This window comes from Corvus kubaryi, unplaced genomic scaffold (genome assembly GCF_017639235.1).
Source record: "Corvus kubaryi isolate FWS band 111438036 unplaced genomic scaffold, C.kubaryi_AGA036_p1.0 64922, whole genome shotgun sequence".
Lineage (NCBI taxonomy): Eukaryota > Metazoa > Chordata > Aves > Passeriformes > Corvidae > Corvus > Corvus kubaryi.
In genome coordinates, this window is record NW_024581611.1 from 107,501 (window position 1) to 127,770 (window position 20,270).

The following is a 20,270-nucleotide window of genomic DNA, read 5'->3' on the forward strand; positions in this document are numbered from 1 at the left end:
TGCTCTTGCTTAATACACTTAATCTAATTATTTTCCATCGAGACACGAGGAAGAAATTTCACTACAAATGGGTGACGATTAATATTACATTAGAAAAAAAAATATTGCACTATTAAAATGAAAGCAGAGTTATACATTCAAGGCACATTTCAAATCGACACCCAAGGCTGACAGCCCTTCAAGAATCCCAGCTCACACATCTCAAAAGATTCTTCAATAACAGGGTTGGGTTTAAGCTTATATGTCAGGGCACAATGCAGCCCTTGTTTACCACCATATGGAGGTGCACACACAGAATCCTCCAAAAGTAAAGAAAGCAAAGGCTTAAAAGGCAGGAGTCAAGAGCCTTCCTTTTGACAAAAGTAGCCTATTTCGACAGCTGATTCCCTCCTTTAAAAGCACACAGCACACATAAAATAAATAAAGGTCACAAAAATTAACAAATCATCATAACTGTCTAATACATCCTGGGCTGGCTGCGGAAAAACAAGATCATTTTGGATTTATATCTCTAAGTATGGGATTTCCTGGACAGCTAATATCCACAAACAATCAGACACAGAGGACCATGAGAAAGAAGCAGCGTTATTTCAAATTTGAGCTGAGAGTCGTGATTTTTAAAGGGCTGAAACAGGAACTGGAGCTGAAATCTGAGGCAAGTAAATTCCTTTACTAGGCACTGATGGACACTGCTGTGTTTCTCTTGGCCTTGGTGGAGGCTTTTAGGTCACTGGGTTTGGGATATTACAGTAGACAAGAATCTTCGAACCACAGAAACTTCAAAAATGACAAATAACTTGAATCTCTCCCCCATGCTCAAAAAAAGAAAAAGCCCTAATGATAATTCTCTAAAAAGAGTCGAACCTTTTTATGAGACCTGTTGCCAATATTAGTGCCACCAAATGATCTCATCTTTCATTCTGGCTAAATTCCAACACACAATTTCATTAACCCAGGTACTGCAGGTGATAAAACTCATTTTTCCCTAAAGAGACAGCTAAAAAGTACCAGTTATACATTTATGAAGTACCAGCAATCAAAATTATGGATTTTCTAAAAGGTTTTTAACTACTTTTATTGAAAGGAAAATCGCTGTCTCAGACTTTTGTGACACTATTGCTAATAATAAATTTTACCATTTAGACATCGCAGTAATACGGTAGACAGTGTCAATAAAAGTATGAAACAAAGATGATCCCTGTCTCTTAAGGAATGCTTTCTGATTACACACCGGAAATTATAATGGGAAACATAAACTAAGTGCACCTTTAAGAGAGGAAAAAAGGGGATAATGCAAGGCAATGGGCCTCGCTACATATACCCCATCAGCACAAGTATTTCATATATATATGTGTGTGTGTGTGTAAAGCATGTATAAAAATAAAACAGAAATAAAGTTAAAATAATAAAGTAAATAAAAGTATTAGACTAAATAATGACCTAATGACAATTGTTAATGACAATTAAACAATACAGACAGTATAAAATGCGTAACAGAATACATAACAAAATTTAAAATAAGAGGACAAATAACCATTAAAATAACAAAATAAAAAATCAGAATTAAAGTACATAAATAAATAGATTAAATAAAGAATGAAATAGAAATTCAGGGAGTTATGTGGAGCTGGCATGCTGCTCGCCCGGCTCCGGAGGGATGGGAGCGGGGCTGTGGCAGGGCTGCCGCCGCTCCCGGGGATGCTCCCGGTGCCTCTCCCTCTCCCAGCAGCATTCCCAGGAGCACTAGAGGGCACTGTGGGATTTGGGCCACCCCGGCCTCCGCCGCCGCAGCCGCGGGGGGTCCCGAGCCCCCTGCCCTGGCACGGGGGTTGACCGGGAGGCTGCGGAAGCGCCGGGAACACCGGCACGGCGCCTTCCCCAGCGCGGCGGGCTCGGAACCAGCGGCTGCCGGCGAGCGCGGCCGGGCCGGGTGGGTCCCGCTCGGGACGGGGCCGCATCCCGCAGCTCCCCCCTCGCCCCGGGGGACGACGCCGGCCCTGCCGCGACCTACAGATATCTGAAACACCCACCCACAGCCCAGCCATCCCCCTGCCCTCGCTGCCTATTCGATTAAAAAGCCCGCGCCGTGCGGATGATTTCAGTGCAGAACGCTCCTCCATGCAAACGAGCGCAATTAATGCCTTTGAAACAATTTATGATTTCCGGCGTACTTCAACATGTATTAGCATATACCTGGTTTCTTTAATATACACTTTGTTTTTCCAAAACCACAAACATAGTTGCTGGAATTTCATGTGGAAGTGCTTAAGGGGTTGAAAGTTAACACCTTTGTGAGCCGAGCAGTCTCACAGTTGCTGCTAAACAAAAGCCTCTTTGTAGAACCTTTCTCGAAATGTTTTCTTAACATGTTCCAAGTAGTTTTAGGCAGGCAACTAAAGTAAACAAGATGTTACCATGATAAAAACACTTGTGAAAACATTACAGAGTGCACTTAGTAGTTTCTTTCACATAAACTCCCCTTCGTTTCATCAAAGTTAAATGCACATGAAGCAGATTACCAGCATCACTGCAACACAGGACTGCCAGATCTCTCCAAAGGTCTGTGTCCTTTCTTTTAAAGAATACATTTGATTTAAAAATGGTACAGCCAGGATTAAGCACGTCTAACCCACAATCAAATTACAGGGAAAAAAAAAACGGGGGGTGAGGGCCTGGCCAGATAATAAAACCCTATTCAGTCTTCTTTTTTTGCCCTGGATACCTGGATACCCTGCTGAACAAACCGCCCTCCCTCCAGCCGGGATTTCCTGCACAACTTGCTGTATAAGGGGTATATATTTCTATCTTCAACGGTCTTTAAACACATGCAAATGAAATCAAGGATATAGTCAATTTTGCAGGAAAGTCGCTCTGTGCTACTAATTGCTCCTTTCGCTGCCGCCTGCGAGACGGGCCCTGGTTAACAGGCCAGACACGTGTGCACCTTCCAGCCCTCACCTTGCTCCCTGCAGCTTGGCAGAGGCCACAGGGTCACCGCCCTGAGACTGGACTTGTTTTTGTTTTTAGGCTCAGGGAGTATTCTGGAGCATCCAGGGTGCTGCTGTTTCATTAGGCAGAGCAGCAGCCCCTGCTGCTATCAGTTAGCTCTAACTGATACCGCATCACATGATAACCAATGGCTGATGGACTAAAAAAAGAAACACAACACAGCGATGCTAAAAACTGCAACTTATTTCAAAAAGAAATAGGGAAATAAATGCGTACAATAGCCCATGTATCTGCTGGTTCTGATAAGCATCCTCCTGTTGGCTGTGAGTGAAAGACAACTAGGATCGTTATTTGTACAGTATTTATCTTTGAAATCAAGGGCCCTGTGGTGTACCTCACCTTGGGAACAAACACTACAGAACGATCACAGAAGAGTGTCAAATCTCTGGTTTTGATTTACCAACAGTTATGATATTTCTTCCTCAGGAGGAAAAGAAATGAACCATGTTTTAGACCTGCGAGTCCTTTTTTCTCCCTTAACTGAAGAATCATTTTATTGGTAGACAGGGCTTTCATTCCACATACAACTTCTCTTTGCTTTTTCACAAGTTAAGTGAAATTAAGCAATACTTGATACACAGGCTGTATTTCACTTGGTAAACAAGAGCTTTTCTCTTGAGAGGACCATCGACAGAGTGTCACAGATTATACAAGTATCAGAAAGAAACTTCAAGCATCTACCTGTTATCTTTTCACTGAGTAATGAATTCTGATAAATGGCAACATAATTTAAGGACGGATGCTCCACAGGAGACATGGAAGGCTACGGTATCATTTTCTGAAGCAACACTCACTTCTTAACAGCGTCAATAACTGCTCAGGGACATCCATTTCTGCATTTGTTCTGGGTTAAGTATCTCTCTGAACAGTAAGACTTTGTCTGGACACTGCAGCACTTGAATAATGAGAAAATTTACACAAGTTGATGACTTTAAGAAACTCACACAAAATATTTCTGTTGAAATGTTTCAATGGAGACAAAAACCAGACTGAAAATGAAAAAACTAGAACTGATGGAGCTGCTTCAAGTCCAGCCTGGGCTGGTGACAGTTTTCAGGTTATTCCTAAATACTGACTGCTCCACGGATCTCCTCCAGGTGAACTGGTGGACTGGGTCTACTTACTGAAACATGTCCAAAATACTGTATAAAAAACCAGCCTTGCCTCTACCCGTGCTTGTGACTTAATGTGTTTTCTATGCACGGCCACCTCAAGCAGACCACTCCTCCTACAGAATCTTCCTGAAAGCAGCTGCTCTAACCTGGAACACGGGACTAGCACAGGAAGCAAAGGTGGCACAATCTGACCGTATGTGACCACACACATTATTTTGCTACCTAAGGCTACCACAGCACCTTTCCCTTGCATTTACTGCAGTAAAGATGAGAATTGTTTTAAAGGTCTAAATGCTATAGCATGGCATATGAATATGAATGAGCTGGCAAGTATGGCGAGATTAGCATTCATTTCACTTAAGTGAACAACAGGATGAATTACAAGAAATGAGGCCACCCTTCATGGAAATTTATGACTAGCACCTTCTTATTTTGTAATCCTCTTGTAATGAGAACCTTCTCTTTACTGTACCATTCCACACTTGTAATATATGTTTATAGTAGGACCAGTGCCACTCCTACGAACTCAGGAGGGTTTTGCCAGTGGAACCACAAGTGGTCCATTCTGTTCCGAGAGCAAAACCTTATCTGTATCATCTAACATCACCAAACAAACATCCTGTGCCTGCTGTTGCCCTTCCCTCCCTCACATAAAAATCCAGGGAACCGCCCCAGAAAGAGCAGGTACAGCTGAACCTTTTGGAACGAAGTCTACTTATTCATCCTGAAGAACCTCATGTATTTATGTGGACTAACTTCATGAGATGACTACTCTAACTAGGAAAAAAAATTGTCCCTTTGTGCATTTAAATCATGAACATTGCTCTGGTGGTCAGTCTTCAGTGATCTTACAACTGACCAGCCACGTAACTTGAGCAAAGATCAGTGACAAACCCTCAATAACCTGGATGCACCCACAGCATGTGTGTACCTGGTGTCCTACCCAGACAAAGAACTCTTTTGTGGTGGGAACAGGGGTGAGGCTGATGGTTTAGCTGTGGAGTAGCCATGTGTAAGCTATTAGGACTCTGAGGTCCTTCCCTGCATCGGGATGCACGCACTACCACACACTAGTCCATAATGCACTGTTTACGCAACGCGTAAAACTGTGTTCTTTGGCAGCGAGGAAAAGGTCTGCAGCAAACTGCAGGGGCCCAATTAATATAATTATAGTTTATTTTTAGTAGTGTAGACTTTGTTCATTAGTTACTTATTTGACATAAATTAAATTTCACATGATGTTCTGCAATTCTCTGTTCAATTATGGAGTTAATTTAAGACTAGATTTTTAAATTAAAGTGAAATCAAGGTTAAAACAAGGTTTTATTATTTACATGATCGATACTGCAACTTAAAAATTATTTAAATAAAACAAACAAACAAACAAAAAGCTGCGGAACTGCAAACACTATTTTAGAGTAATACACTGAGCAAGACCATAATTTCCCCATGGGGCTAATTTACTATCCCCTGTTAAAACGTTCTTGAGCCTGATCCAAAAGCCACTGAAGTGAAAGGGAGCTCTCTGTTGACTTCAATGGGCTTTGCATCAGGCCCAGGGTGAGTGACAGCACACAAAATTTAAGGGCATGCTTTCTGTACAATGCAAGTGCCAAAAAAACCATCCTTACTTTAGAAACGACTGGAAGTCTTCACATACTGCTTCACAGCCTGGCCATTTGCATACGCCGTGTCCGTACAGCGGGTGGCTGTGTGAGTGCTCCTCGTGGGATAAACTGGAGGGGAGAAAGAGAAGAGAGAAGAAGTGCTGTAAACTGAATGTACCGTGACAATTCATCCTCATAAAGACTCTTAAAGAGCAGCGAACACCAGATCCTGAAGCATCTCCAACATCTCACAGTACCTGCCTGACTCTTGCCCGTGGTTTTTCAAAACAGAATTAAATACCATTTGCAGTGTGAAACATGTGTCATTCTTACTTAGCTATCCTCCTACATTTCATTCATTAATTAAGAGGTTTGTAAAGAATTTAAATTAACATGGACGGGGGAGAAATCATTTGACAGATCTGCTTAATACCCTGCTAGATATTTTGCTAAGAAATTTATGAACATTGCGTATCTACAATTCAACTTCATCGAGAAGTCATCTCCATACAGCAATGTCCCATTTTACCATAACACAGCTGGACCTGAGGCTTTCCTCATGGCTAGAGAAAGGAAAAACATTAAATTTGGAGCCTTGGCTTTCCCACCAGGTTATTTATTTACTGTGTTGGTGTTTTTTCTGGTTGTGGTTTTTTTTTTTTTTTTTGTTCTTATAGGCTGTTTCCTTGCACAAATGCAGCCCCCTTATATATCCCAAGAAAGAAGATTCAAGATACATTTTCAAATGCAAAATTCACCATGAAGAAGAGGAGCCATGCAATCTAAGAATTCCTCAGTATGATGGGTTAGTGGGGGCTATTAACCTTGCTAAGACTGGGCAGGAGCATCACAGAATCTCCTAACTTCTGAACCCAGTGTTAAAGAAAAAAATTCATATGAGCACTAAGGGGTTAATCCTTCAGCGGGATTCCAATCAATACGTAATGATTTGGCTGCACTGATCCAAGTCATGAGATGCTTTGATCCAGGCCATGTGGTGCTCAGGGAAATGTATCTGTTGCACTAACTGATGAACCATATTCTAAAATATCTTCTTTATTCAACTTCTGCATGGAAACTTCTTAAGGAAAGGAATTATTTTTTTCAACAATCTCCATAACCTTAGATGACTTTAAAAGCAAAATGTCAAAAAAATATTGAAATCTCTATTTTATGCTCACATACATGGGTATTCTTCATGGCAAAGCTTTTTGCTACAGTATGTCTGTGCTGTATTATGGACTTCAAACATACACAAAGGATATGAACACATACCAGCATCTAGGTGTGGCTTTAATGACTTACTTCATTCTGGATTACAGGTAACGTTATGGACAAATGCCTACTTTCTGTCATTTTACTTTTACACATGTGGAAATGCTGTTTATTCTTCTTCTGTAGTATTATCTGTCTGTGCCCTCTGACAAAATTGTGTTCCTGTATTATTTCAGATGCACTGAGTAGCCAGATCACTGTAAAATACTCCCGAGATGTCATCCCAAATGCAAACAACTTGGAAGAGGAATTGCTGCCCAGATTCTGCCACTTTTGACTTTAGGCCTGATGAGAATCTGAAGATTACAGAAGGTGGTATTTAAAATTATTTTACATTTTAAAAAAAGTAATTTAAGAAGTACTGACTAGAAAAGGTGTTATGAGTTTTACATGAACCTAATTCATTATTTCATTAATATCATTAACATCTTCTTTTTTACATATAGTTCTTCAAGCATAAACATACGTATGTGCAAGGTAATTTCCTAAAAAAACAACAGTAGGTGAAGAGCTTTACAAAGGCCTTTTCTATATAGGAATATTAGACTGATTTAACTGAATCAGTCTTTTAAAAAATGTTCAAGTGAGGAGAATCTCTGTGAAGTTTTTAAAAGAACAAAGGAACCGATGCATTCTTTGCAAGGAAATTTAAAAAATCCCACACCACACATTTCCTCAGCTGAGGAAGAGGGAGAATGGCTGAAGAAACACCATCCACCCAAGCCAAACAGGCATAGGGTCAAACATTCTCTGTACACATCAGAAAAATTCAGAAAATAACAGGGTTTATCATCTGCTTCCGAACCGGGATACAGCAAAGGGTGAGAAAAGAAGCTTTCACGCTAACATTCCACTGAAGTCCATGAAGACTACATATGAGAGCTATGATTTCAGAGTGTTTGGAGGACCCCCCCCCCCCCCCCCCAAAAACCCCAGCAGTGTATGAATCTGCCCAGTGCATGTTACCCACACACTGCGACGTGTGACGCCAAGTAAGGAGTCAGTCCCCCATGGGGTTTAAGCACTGTAAATCTCATTATAATATCAACAGGAGTCACATGGCTTAAACCCCCAGCAGGGATTTTTAAAGTTTCTCTGTGAGAGCCTAAAGGCCATGGCCGAGTCAACGGAAAGAGCCCTACCGAGATTTGTATTTATTTTTTAAATCCAAGTGCAAATCTCTTTTCTTTCCAGGGAACTTGCACAAGACAAGACAAACTATGTAGGACACGACACCCTGGCATTGCATCCAAAGAAAATGACGGAATGACCAAGACAATATCAAACTCTGAATGATGCTCAGGATGTCAAAGGCTCGTGCTGTCAATAACCATAAAGGCTGGTGCTGACTGTAAACGGGAACTTAAAAGATCACTCTGCTAACACGATGCTATGTGTAACACGCTTAACACCTACGCAGAGCTTCCACTGCCATTCAACCAAGCAGAGGAACTACTTCAGCTTACCAAATATAAGACATTTCAAAGAGAAAAAACCCCTCAGTACTGAAAGACAAGCACTGTCCCCCTCTGCAGGCACTGTGCCATTCCAAAGGCAGTGACTCCCATCTTGCTCAGGGGGGTTTCAGCAGTGCCTTTCGGTGACCTTTATGTGTCAGTATCAGATTACTGCTATTTTATCTATCGCACTTTTGAAGATATTATAGATTGCCACTTGTTCCCTGATAGAGCCTGAAGAAGCACCTCAAAACAAAACAAAGAGCGGGTTTATACAGAAGCGGATGTAACGCACAAAGGATACAGCCGGTGAAAATGAATGGAGAACTCTGTTGAACTGATCTAAGTGCTCACTTTGTTTGAACAAGCAGAGGTAGAAAAAGAAGATTTTAATCCGGTACATAAATAAACAGCTTTTGTGAGCACAATGCAAACCTATAATCTGAAATTGTTCACTGATATTCTGCCTGCACGCAAGCACAGCTTCTGTAATCTGGATGCATCCTTGGTCTCGCTGCCGCAGACAGACTTTCAGAAGATCTGAGCATTGGCAAGCAGAAGCAAGTTCTAGGTCTGTTTGATTTCTAATGACACATTAGAGTAGGTGTTTGTTTCTGTCACCCTCTCCTTCCCAGAAATGCATATTCATGGTGGGGTACTGGTGATGCAACAGTAGTTAGAGGAAATGATTTTATAACAAGACATAATTTTCAAAGTAGTGAAGAAATAAATGATGTAAATTCAAGACAATGTGGGTTTTTTTCTCTTAGTAAGGTACTTGCATAAAAAACAGTTAATACAATAGAATTACTTCCAAATAATGCAACAGTGATGCATTATTACATCAAAGTACAGCAAAGAACACTCTGGCAAGTGAAATGTCTTGCGTAAGTCACACACGACATACAAGAGAGTAACAAAATCCATGTACAAGGCTGAAAACTGTGTAAGTGTCCAATCATCTTCTGCTGTCCCCAGCTCTGTTTCCAGTACAGAGGGGAGGGGAGAAGGGACAAGCACTTCCACAGCTCCTCTGGGCTTGCTGGATAGAGGAAAGGAAATTTTACCTCTTCCTTCTTCACCCTACATTGCCCCATAACCCCAAGGATCTCCAGGGGGTCTGGAAGCAATTTCACCTCCTATTCCTACAGGGATGGCAGTTGAAGCTGGGACTTGCACAGCCCACTCCTGCCAGCCATTCACCTTTTGGAATACACCTGCTGTGCTACAGCATCCTGGAAGAACCACACTCTGGGACACAAAAGCACAGGAGACAGGGACGCCAGAGACAGCTAAGTGCTGATGGAGAGTAAAAATGACACCCCAAAGTGAGATGGGTGTTGGGGAAAGCAGTGACCAAAGACCCAGTGTGAAAGCTCCCTGTGCTCTTTAAATGGTTAAATTCAACCCACATTTATTAACCACATGGAATTGGGTACTGCGCTTGTACACACTGGCTAAAAAGACACGGGTAGATATAAAATCCAGCTAGAGCAAAAGCCTCAGCGTCTGTACTTCTGCCACACAGTGGACCATATTTTAAATATTCATGATGTTGACATACTTCATAATTCCACTCTCTCTCTTCCACATCTGCTTGGGCCAGTGATCTTTGCCAAAACACTGAGGGAAGTCAGTGATGTAGAGAAGCATCCTTGACTTTCTAGTACAGTTATGAAGCATCTGCTCACGTTCTAACAGAGCTCAGAACATGCCTGAGCCACCTGCACGCTGAAAAATCAATACTATGTCTCCTGCTTTCCTCCTGGAAGGAGCTGGAGCACAGCACCCTCACAAAGTGCAGAACTGTCTTTTTAATTTTATTTCATTCCTCAGGTTCAATGGGAAGTGACCTCATCTTTGCCAGCTGCCATGAAACTGATATCCGTGTACAGCCCAGGCAGGAGCGTGGGGCTCTGTCTCACACCACATTCCCCCTCTCTCTGATGTAGATGGCACAGCCATTGAGGCAAAATGCCACAGTTTTGGTTCTGTACAGGAGAAAGAGACACACAGCTGGGAACCAACACGGCTCTCCCAGAGCTGTGACTGCCCGGTGAGCTCTGAAGCTCATCAGAAGGCACCAAAAGAATAAGGCTGCTGAAAAAGTCGCAATTTTCTGAGTCAGAAACACTCACTGGATCTGATTTTAAAATGAAATGGAGGCAGTAATGATTAAATCCTGGTACTAACTGTACTCAAGTACAAGTTCCTGCCTTCATGACAGAATCAACCGAACAAAGATGTATTTTGCAGTGAAGTTCCACTGGAGCAAATCCCTTCAAACTCAGTAAAGTGGTGCAGCACCTCTTTCCTCTCTAAACTGTCAGTTAAAGAAACAACAAAAAAATCCTTCTGGATACTCATGCTCCTGTCCAAGCCTCAGGAACCACCCAGGAAGCAGGTATGTGATCTAAACAGGGGACTGTTCAGGCAGGGTGATGCCTCTTCATCACTGGATAAAGCTTAACAGAAGGTCATGGGCCTGGAGGAGAGGTGGCATTTGATGTGAGTGGTCAGTGACAGCTCTTTCTACAACTGGCTTGCAAATTTTGGATGCTTTTTAGAGGAGCATTTCTCCTCTTCCTCACTACTTTAGTCCACGTCCAGACCTAGGACTAGAAGCAGCTCATGTTTTACATCAAACCCTATTGGAAGTAACAGGAGGGTATATTACATTTTAAATGACTACACCAATTTAAGACAAATCAAGTTAAAACTGCAGCCCACAGGCTGAAATCCTCTCTTCTAATCGGTGTGCACTAACTTGTGTACTCCTGTAGCATAAGAAAGAAAACAGCAGTGCTTATTTTCTTACAGCAGGCCACCTGTGCACCCCGAACCACTGCCCCCCCATGGCACTACTCCCTAAATTCCTGTTTTGCAATGAGAACACTGGAGAATTTGAAGCAAGACTAAGACAAAATCTGGCTGACATTCCCCTGCCCTTCTACCCCCACCCTCACTGCAAAGAGCAGAACCAGACTGGATAATTATAAGCATCATCTTCTGGTTTTGATCTATCCACTGATGGTTTGGACTATTAATCAACGTTATGACCCTCCAGCACTTGAACACATCCTCCTTCCAGTGGCAGGCCCTCTTCCAGCCCTGCAGAAAAACTGCCACAGGCTCTGGACAGTCACTGCCCTACATCCCTTCCTTGGAGGAATTAAATGTCTTTCTAGAGCATTTTAAAGAAATGCCCATTGCAAAAAATCCATCACTTATCTCAGGTGCACATTCCATTCCTGCACTTGAACTAACGAGTTTCTCTGTGATTTAAAACTCTTATTTTTTTATTTCAACCTTGTGCCTAGGTACTGTAGTGAAAAGTACATCAAATATACCCAGACACACACGATTTGAAACGCTGGATTTTAAATTCCAGCACTGCTAACTAATGAGAACAATTTTTTCCTTCTTCTTCTTTGTAGCATCACTTCATGTACTTACATACCATAATCATATCCTCCTAGAGCCTCTATTTTTCCAGGGTGTAGATCTTTAATTCCCTTTAATCTGTCTTCATAGCCTATTCCCTCCAACTCCTTTATCATCCTAGCTGCTCTCCTCTATATTTGCCTCAGCTTCTCTTTATCCTTTCTCCAAGAGAGTGGCCAATTGAACATCACACTCAATGTGGTTTAACTGGTTCTGCATAAAGTAGAACAGGAAAAAAAGAAAGGACTCGGATGCAACACGCATGTTTATGCCTCCCATGACTGCATTTACCTTTTTGACTAAGACATGGCAAAGAGTGTCCCACCTTAATTTCTCAACCCCAATTATGCCTCAGCCATTTCCCACACAACTGATGCTGAGCAGCTGACGTGTCATGTCAAACCCGCAGTTTGGAATTTTGATTTCCTAGCTGGGCTACTTTTTACTTATCCCTGCTAAATCTCATTTTATTCCTCTCTGAACAGTCTCCTAATTTATTCAGATTAAAACGGATTGATTCAGTATCTTATTTTCATTAGGAAAAAAATGTGATCCAACTACTTTCTTGGGTTTTTGGGGCTGGGGGGATGTTCTGCGGGTTTTTTTCAGTTTTTTTTTTTTTTAACACTGACTTTCAGCACAGCAATCCCATCCCTCTTACACACCCAATTCGCATGGCAGAGAGAAGTGGCAGTGGCAGAGCTTTGGCCCCAGTTCAGCAACCCTTTTAAGAACATACACAAGTATAAAAACACAGGATTAGACCTTGGACTTCACTGAGACCGAGGTGTAAAATTACCAGTGAACGTACATACTTTGTAAAAAGATCCTGTTTGCCAACCTTATTTTACTGTAATTTATATTCTGTTGTAACATTTAAATTTATAGTAAAAGAAAACACTGAGAAACAAGATCTATTCTTGTTCAACAAAATTCTCTTCTGTTACATTTAGAGTTGAGGCAAGTCTTCCACTCTTATATAAACCAGTGATACGTCAACAAATATGATTAACAGGGATTATTCACGTCAGTATTTTTCACCCCTGTCCCACAGGCACAACAAAACCTGTGCAGAAGGTGACTGCCACATCACACACAGCCTGGCAGCTCGCTGTGGGGGCCTTCGCCCACCCCACACCCCTGCAGCAGCAGCAAAGTGCCCTTGGGGAAATGTTTATAAAAATATAATTAAGATAAATAATGACTCCAAGGGAGAACTACAGCTAGAGCATTGCATTGTCTCTGCCACATGCTTTCCCCTTGGAAGAATGCTGTTTAAAAAAGCACTAAAATCGAGAGGACACAAGCCTGCTTCCCCAGGGAAGCATGCTGAATCATACAGGTAGTGTAAATATCATATGCTGCTGCAGGTGCTAGGCGGTCTATTTGTTTGTGTTTACTAAAAGGCATAACAAATAGTCCCACTAAAACAGAACAACACTTGGCATTGCAGTGACAGGTACCAGAGCAGCCACAAATCACATTCATGTGTTCAGGATCTGAACTGCTGGGAAACACTAGAGCTTCACCCTCCTTTGTGGGAGGGCCTCTTTGCTGTGATTTGCCCCCCTCCGGGGCAGCATTGCCATGTAGAGCACAGAGAAGCTCAGCATCCTTCCTGAGCAACCCACACCCAGGGAAAACCATGCAACAGTGGGAAAGCAAGCCAAAAAAAGACAAGAAGTACAGAACAGACTTGCATGACATACATGGCCAGCTAACACCGTTTACAGCTTTGCAACTTCTGAGTTAATTCACAGTATAAACAACAAGGAAAATGTTTCTTCCGAGCAAGACTTCCTGTAAACTGTTCATTAGAGCGCGCGGGGCGCAGGGCTGTGCACCTGCTGATTAACCATGCGCTCCAAGAATAAACACAAACCCCAGCCAGCCAGATTGTTCTGGAATTTGCTCTGAGCTGATTTTTCTTCCCTCATGTTATAAATTGGATTCTACAATAAAACAAACAGCAGAACATAGGTTGCCCAGAGTTAAAATCTACGTTTTACACTACATTGACCACAGCACCCACAGGCACAGCTACAATGTCTTTCTATGAATGGGACAGATTGCCATATGGATGCAGACACTGAACAAGCTGTACAACTCCTGGCGACAAGTGCCTAGGGGACTGTCCTATATTAGCACCACCTGTGCTGTGGAAATTGTGCTCTGTGTATGAAATGGTATTTAAGGGCCCACTGCAATGTTATTTTTGAGTATACACAAAAAGGAAAATTACAGTTAAAAAGAATTTGCTGGCTAGCGGATCTGTTGCTCAGTTCCCGAGATCATTTCCCAAAGGAATGGCTCTCCTCTTTATTCATGCAGCCCAAAATGACAAGCTGCAACACATATTAGCAGTTTCCCTGCCTGGGCTTATACCATCCTTTTAATGACAAGAATCTACTTTATAATATATGTACGTTTCCCTGATCACACAGAAGAAATTACAGGCCTCCTACCTTACCACCACCAGCTATACAGAAAAACACCCCATGGCATTTCACAAATGTTGCTCCACCAGCAAGCAGTGCAATATAAATTTTCCCTGGGCTCTCGATTACCAGATTTAAATGTGCATCTCTCTACTTTGAAAATACAACTGTGTCTGCCTGACAAAAGTAGAGCTCCAGATTAGCACAAGATGTCGAGGGAGCAGGGAGAAGGGAAAAGTAGGGAAGAGATGTTTGAGCAGTATCTACCTGCTCTACGAAAAAGAGATTTCCCCCTCTCCAAACTGCGAGAAAAAAAAGGATGCCAAGAAAAAGTAAAGTAAAACAAATTGAATTAAAGAAAAACAGTTGTAAAGTGAACATTACAACCTGGTAAAAATGATGTCATTTTATTGAGAAACTCTTTTTTTTTCCATTAAACCACAGTGAAACGGATAAAGTTTATACAGCTTAATGGTGGAGTTTTACTTTAAATGCTGCTCAGTATCTTAGCAGTACGATATAACATGATATAACAGCTGTCATACTAACTGCTCCATTTTTATTGAACAGCACAGAAAATAGTCACACACAAGCCACCTAACTCCTCTACTTCTACAGCACTTTCAAGGGTGTTTCTGTTCTCAGATTGTGCTATATATGTTAAAAAAATAACACAGCTCTTTATCAGCTCCCTGCTCAGCTCTTCAGGACCATCAGACCTGAGCAAATTCTGAGGAAGGACGACTTGCACATAGGAGGAAATAAAAAGAAACAGAAATCCACAGTGCAGTAAACCAAAACCAGGTCCCTTTTTAAGAGTACTACATAAACACCTCTAATAAAAGAAGAGGACAAATTTTCATTGGACTTTAAGTATTTAGACAGGAATGTTTTAATAAAAGTTTAACTGCAAAGTGCATGCAATTAACAGAAAGCCATCAGCTATTTCTCTGGTATGTAAAAATAGCATTAAGCTGTATTAAATGCACGTGTAAGTATCTCAGTTGCAAGAAAAGGGAGGAGATATGCAAAGCACTCAGATATCAAACAATGATCTGTTGGCCAGATGGAGGAATAAAACAATACATATGCTAAAATTTGGAAAAGTTCTGTTAGGCGTCTGCCAAGGCTCACCCAATCTATTTTAAGTGCTTTTTGATACATTAGCTTAGTGTTTGGAGTTGTACAACTGATGGTTATTACACAGGACCAGAGAGCAGCGAAGCGCTGGCGTGCAGGAGCTCCTCGACGCCGGGGCAGCTTCCCAAGCATCAAACCCAGCACGCTCCTTCAGCCAGGGGCCACATTAAATATTCACAGGCTGGTTAACTTTGCGTCTTCATAGGGAAAACCAAGTAAAATAAACTGCATTTAGTTTAGTGAAGGAATTCCCTGAGAAGTGTGATTAAGGAGCTCCTGGGCAGACTGAGGAGCAAGTGGAATTGTACAACTGATTTAGCACCGTGGCAGACGGTGGGTGCGGGCGACGCAAAGGAGGCTCCACACCCGCATCTGAAAAGCACGAACAATAAAAAGTGCCTGATAAGGCTCAAAACTGAAGATTAACAGCCCCAGGTCTGAGTCACAGCCAGTGTTTTTTCAAAGCTGATTACAGAAGAGTGACTCAGAGGGGAGCCCGTTCAGTAACTGGTGATGATTTCTTTGGCAGGGGAGTGAGTGCCAAGGGATCAGGCACTGGGACACTTTGGGCTGTACCTGCACAGAATAAATGGAGATGGCCAGGCCAGTGCCCTGCTGTCACAGTGTCCTCATCACCAACAGCCCAGGCAGTCCCCAAAGCCATTCCAGGCGCAATGAGAAGGACAGCAGCCATGTGGAAAGCAGGATGGTTTATCAGATACTCAGCTGGGCATCCAGCTCGAGTCTCCCACTCCAACCTGGCTCCACAGCAAGGATGGAGGCACCTGAGCTGCTCAGACCATGGGTAACAGCACAAGGGTCATTATGGGGTTTGAGTACATGAAGCAGCTGAATACCTTTTGGGAGGAAAGGCCCCAGGAACACCTATTTCTTAATGGAGAATGGATCTGAGGTAACCTAATCCAACGCTACTCTGCTCATGGTAAAGGATAATGAACTAAAATCAGCTGCAGGGAGCAACTGAGGGGAGCTGACACGGCTGAGCAGATTTGATGCTGGCACCAGTGCAGAATGAATGCCAGGGACTAAGTGGAGAGGCTGGCCAAGAAAGGATCGGGCCCTGGGAGCATATGGACTGCAGGCTGAACTGTTTCATCCCGAGCATTAATAACGGACCCAAGTCTGCAACTCTTAATTGTGCTGAATCCTAATGCCCTCATCTGAGGGCCTTGGGATTTTGATGGAGGATCAGCTGGCATGGAAGATAACAACAGTAAAACACGAGGCATTAGGCCTAAGCAGCAGATCAATGGTCTGCCATGCCATTCCTCACTTCCCTTCAGTGCCTTCTCCAGACTCTGTCCTCCTGCCACACTGGCAAGAAAATGCAATTTTAAAATCCCCTTGTTTATCCCATCTATTTTTCCTATGAGACGGCTGCTTGCTTATGTGGAAGGACAAGACTCAAGTATAGTTGGAAAGGGTATAAAGGCAATGAGGGGAAGAGATGGGACTGCTGGCAGATGGAGAAAGGTTTCTTGGGCACATAGCCTTTAACTGCAACTCCTCACCTTACCTCTGGTAAACACCAGATGCACTTCTTAAATTAACAGGTCTGGACCTTCATTAACACACTCGTTTATGTACAGCCTCCACCATCCTGGCTCTGCTGCAGTCAGTACAGGATGGTGCAAGGTGATGGGACCGGTACAAGGTGTCCAACAGCTCCACAGCACCCCCAGACCTCCCAGTTCAAGCCCAAGCTGGAGCAATCTCTGCCCACTGCAAAGCACTGATGAATACTGCACCATTCTGCTTCTCCAAACCTACCCACACGGGGAATATTCCCAAGCATGCAGGTTTCAGGATGCCCACTGTTCATCAGCTTATACAGTTAGTAGCCACTGGAAGTGACCAGTCATCCTCCTGCTTTGTTTTGGTGCTTTTCTTAAGAAATTGATCAAGTTTCTCCCACATAAGATGCAGTGGAACGAGATGGAAAGTGGGTACTGTCCCTGACATTTCTAAGCACAGCAGATGTACTTAACTGGCTCCCGCTATTTATTTATTTACCTGTGTAGAGGAAAACTGCTTGTTACTGAAGAAACCCAAATGCTGGTAAGATGATGAGAGGTTTGCATGCTGGTTGATGGTCTCACTTTCCCTTATCCTGAATGAATACAAGTATCTATAACAAAATATTTCCCTTAGGGTACTGATGACTGAGGTATGTTTATTGCATTGAGTGAATTTATATATATAATCAGTACAATAAACATTATTAAATTGTCTGAGTAAAATCAAAGCATGAAACACACAGTCAGTGCTGAATTCTAATGATGCTGAATGCCCGTGATTGCATGGGGAAAGGATCTTAACAAGCCTTGATTTGAGCTTTGGCATCCGCCTCACAAATCACACGAAATGTTCTCTCTTTAATAGTGCTGAATATTGATAAATGTCTCTGCACGGCACAACAGGGAAGTTGGTCTCTATTGGCAATCTTTACCAAAGTGTGTTTTTTCCTTCTCTACACTCAAGGGTTTACCCTGAATGATTTAATTATAATTTTCCTTGTGTAAGACAAATTAAAGAGGAGAGTAGGAGTGTCATGCCAAAGCAGATTATTTACCTCCTTAACAGATTGCTGTGCACCAAACCCCAGAGCTGCTGCTGCTGCTACTTACAGAAACTGGGCAAAATGTGGGACAAAAGCATAGATGTAATATACATTTAAAGCCCAAATGAATGAAAGCATTAACCCATTATTTATAGCTGGAATTGTTTCATTCCCAGGGAAGCCTTACACATGGAGCATGCAGAAACCAAGCGCAGCACCATGAGGCCCAGGAGGGAGGGTGCCTCCTGCTTTTGAATGTATTTTTGCTTTTTGAATGTCCTGGGTGACTCTGGCCATCCACCCGCCGTTTGCTTCTTTTGCTGTCAGAATTGTGCTATCACTGGGCCCCAAGCACAGCAGCCCCTCAGTGGGCAGTGTCACCAGAGCTGTGTCCCCGCAGCCTGTGCAGAACCCCAGCCTGGGCTGGCGGCACGGCGACGCGTGGGCACGCCAGGCAGCCAATGACTACTGCTCCTGCTATTTTAAACCCCTTGTTTATAACCAGAATGTGTTTTTATCCAAGACACAGAGCAGATCTGCTGCTTGCCTGCTGATTCTAACACAGGTGCCTCCTGTCTCGCAGGTCTGGAGCAGCCTTGCAACCTGAGCTGTGGGATCAGGAACCCCCTAAAACACAGCCTGAACTATCTCAATGACATGTGCCAGAGTTGACAGTGATGATAGTAACTCCCACATAACCAACTTGCCTCCTGCAGCCCACTCCTTCGCAAAAGCCCAAGAGAAAGGGGTTGAAAACAGCTTTACAGCACACCCTAAAAGTTAATGTTACCTGTATATGATTATTTATGGCTGCTGGGCAGTCGTTATGATGTGGCTGTGCTTAACTGCTAGGACACTTACAGATTTTACTATGTGTTTTTATTGTTGGTTAAATCTAAATAAATAGCTCTTGGTTGTATCAGACCAGAGCCAACAGCCAGTTGCACAGAAGGTGCAGGAATGAGGGGGAAAGCCACGAGTCAAAAACCTGCTCTGGCCAGCCCAGGCTGTGACTTCTGTGACAGAAGGTAAAAGGGCTGATACCTCCCTGGTGAGCCCTTCCCACAGCCCCATCTGACCGGAGCCTGGGCTAGGGACTGCCTCCAAAAGTCTCCTTTGATTTGTTGTGCTGAACCAGATGGGTACAAGAACACTCATGGATTTCACTCTAAGTCCAGCAAACTCATGGTCCCACCAGACCCATGATTTTTCTCTAGTCTTAACCTTTGCAATCAAAAAATTACTAAACTCCTGCTTGTGCCTGTGCTCTCTCTTTTGCAAGCCCACTAAAATTTCACCTTCTGTGAGCTGTCAAACATACATGTGATGGCAGAGCACAGCAACTCTTCCCTCTCCGCTCACTCCCCGCCCTGAACTCCCCGCCTGTAGATAAATACCCTTTCAGAAAGGAAACCAGTGCACAATATCTCACCAAGAGGAGCTTCTGTGTCACATGAAATCCAGGCAGGCACCACGGTGCCTGATGAGAATGCAACAAAACCCTTAAGTGCATCAGGAGGCATTCTCCTGCCTGTAGTCTCCTGCTCTACTTATGGATAAACATGTAATTCAATAACTGCAGCAAATGGATGGTGTAAACCCTCCATGTACCAAAGAGAAGCAGGACAAAGCAAAGTCTGTGGCTCTCTTATTTGTATTCCTAAATATACCTATTTTGTATTTTGATATTTCAGAGAACTCAACAGATATGCAAGGAAAGTATAAGGCAAGCTTAATAACACAGCTATCGACTACTCCAGCACTGAGCATTTAGTCTTCTAAACTAAGACAATCTCAAACAATACCATGGCATGTTTATGCCTTCCTAATAAATCTGGAACTTCACTAATAAAAGCATGTGTATCACCTTGTCTGTAGATCCCAGCTGCCTCCAGGCCACAATTACAGGACTCAGACACATGGACTTCCAGGTCTGCTCAACAGTATACACAGAAAATTCTTACTTCAGAACAGATTCCTGTGTTTCTACTGGCTTTCAAACTGAACTGAATCTGTTTCCTGGTTTAGATTGCCATTAGCACACAGCACGTGCCTCTATTCAGTGAAAGAAGATCCATCTCACTGCATGGGTTTTTACTTTATATACTTGGTAAGAAAAACATAGATAAAAAATGTACTGGAAAGCCATAAACCCATCTTGTTCAGTTCTACATGCAGCAAAAAGGGAATTAATGTTTAATAAA

At 42.8% G+C, this 20,270-nt stretch overlaps 1 protein-coding gene across 7 annotated transcripts in view; it reads right to left on the minus strand.

The window, feature by feature from the left end:
• LOC121672737 (forkhead box protein P1) overlaps positions 1-20,270 on the minus strand; it is an 87,181-nt gene that overhangs the window by 41,845 nt on the left and 25,066 nt on the right. For all 7 annotated transcript variants that reach the window (XM_042045536.1, XM_042045538.1, XM_042045534.1 and 4 more), the window contains one exon: positions 5,756-5,860. In XM_042045536.1, the coding sequence (XP_041901470.1) occupies positions 5,756-5,860 (105 nt within the window). The remainder of the gene's footprint in view (positions 1-5,755; positions 5,861-20,270) is intronic.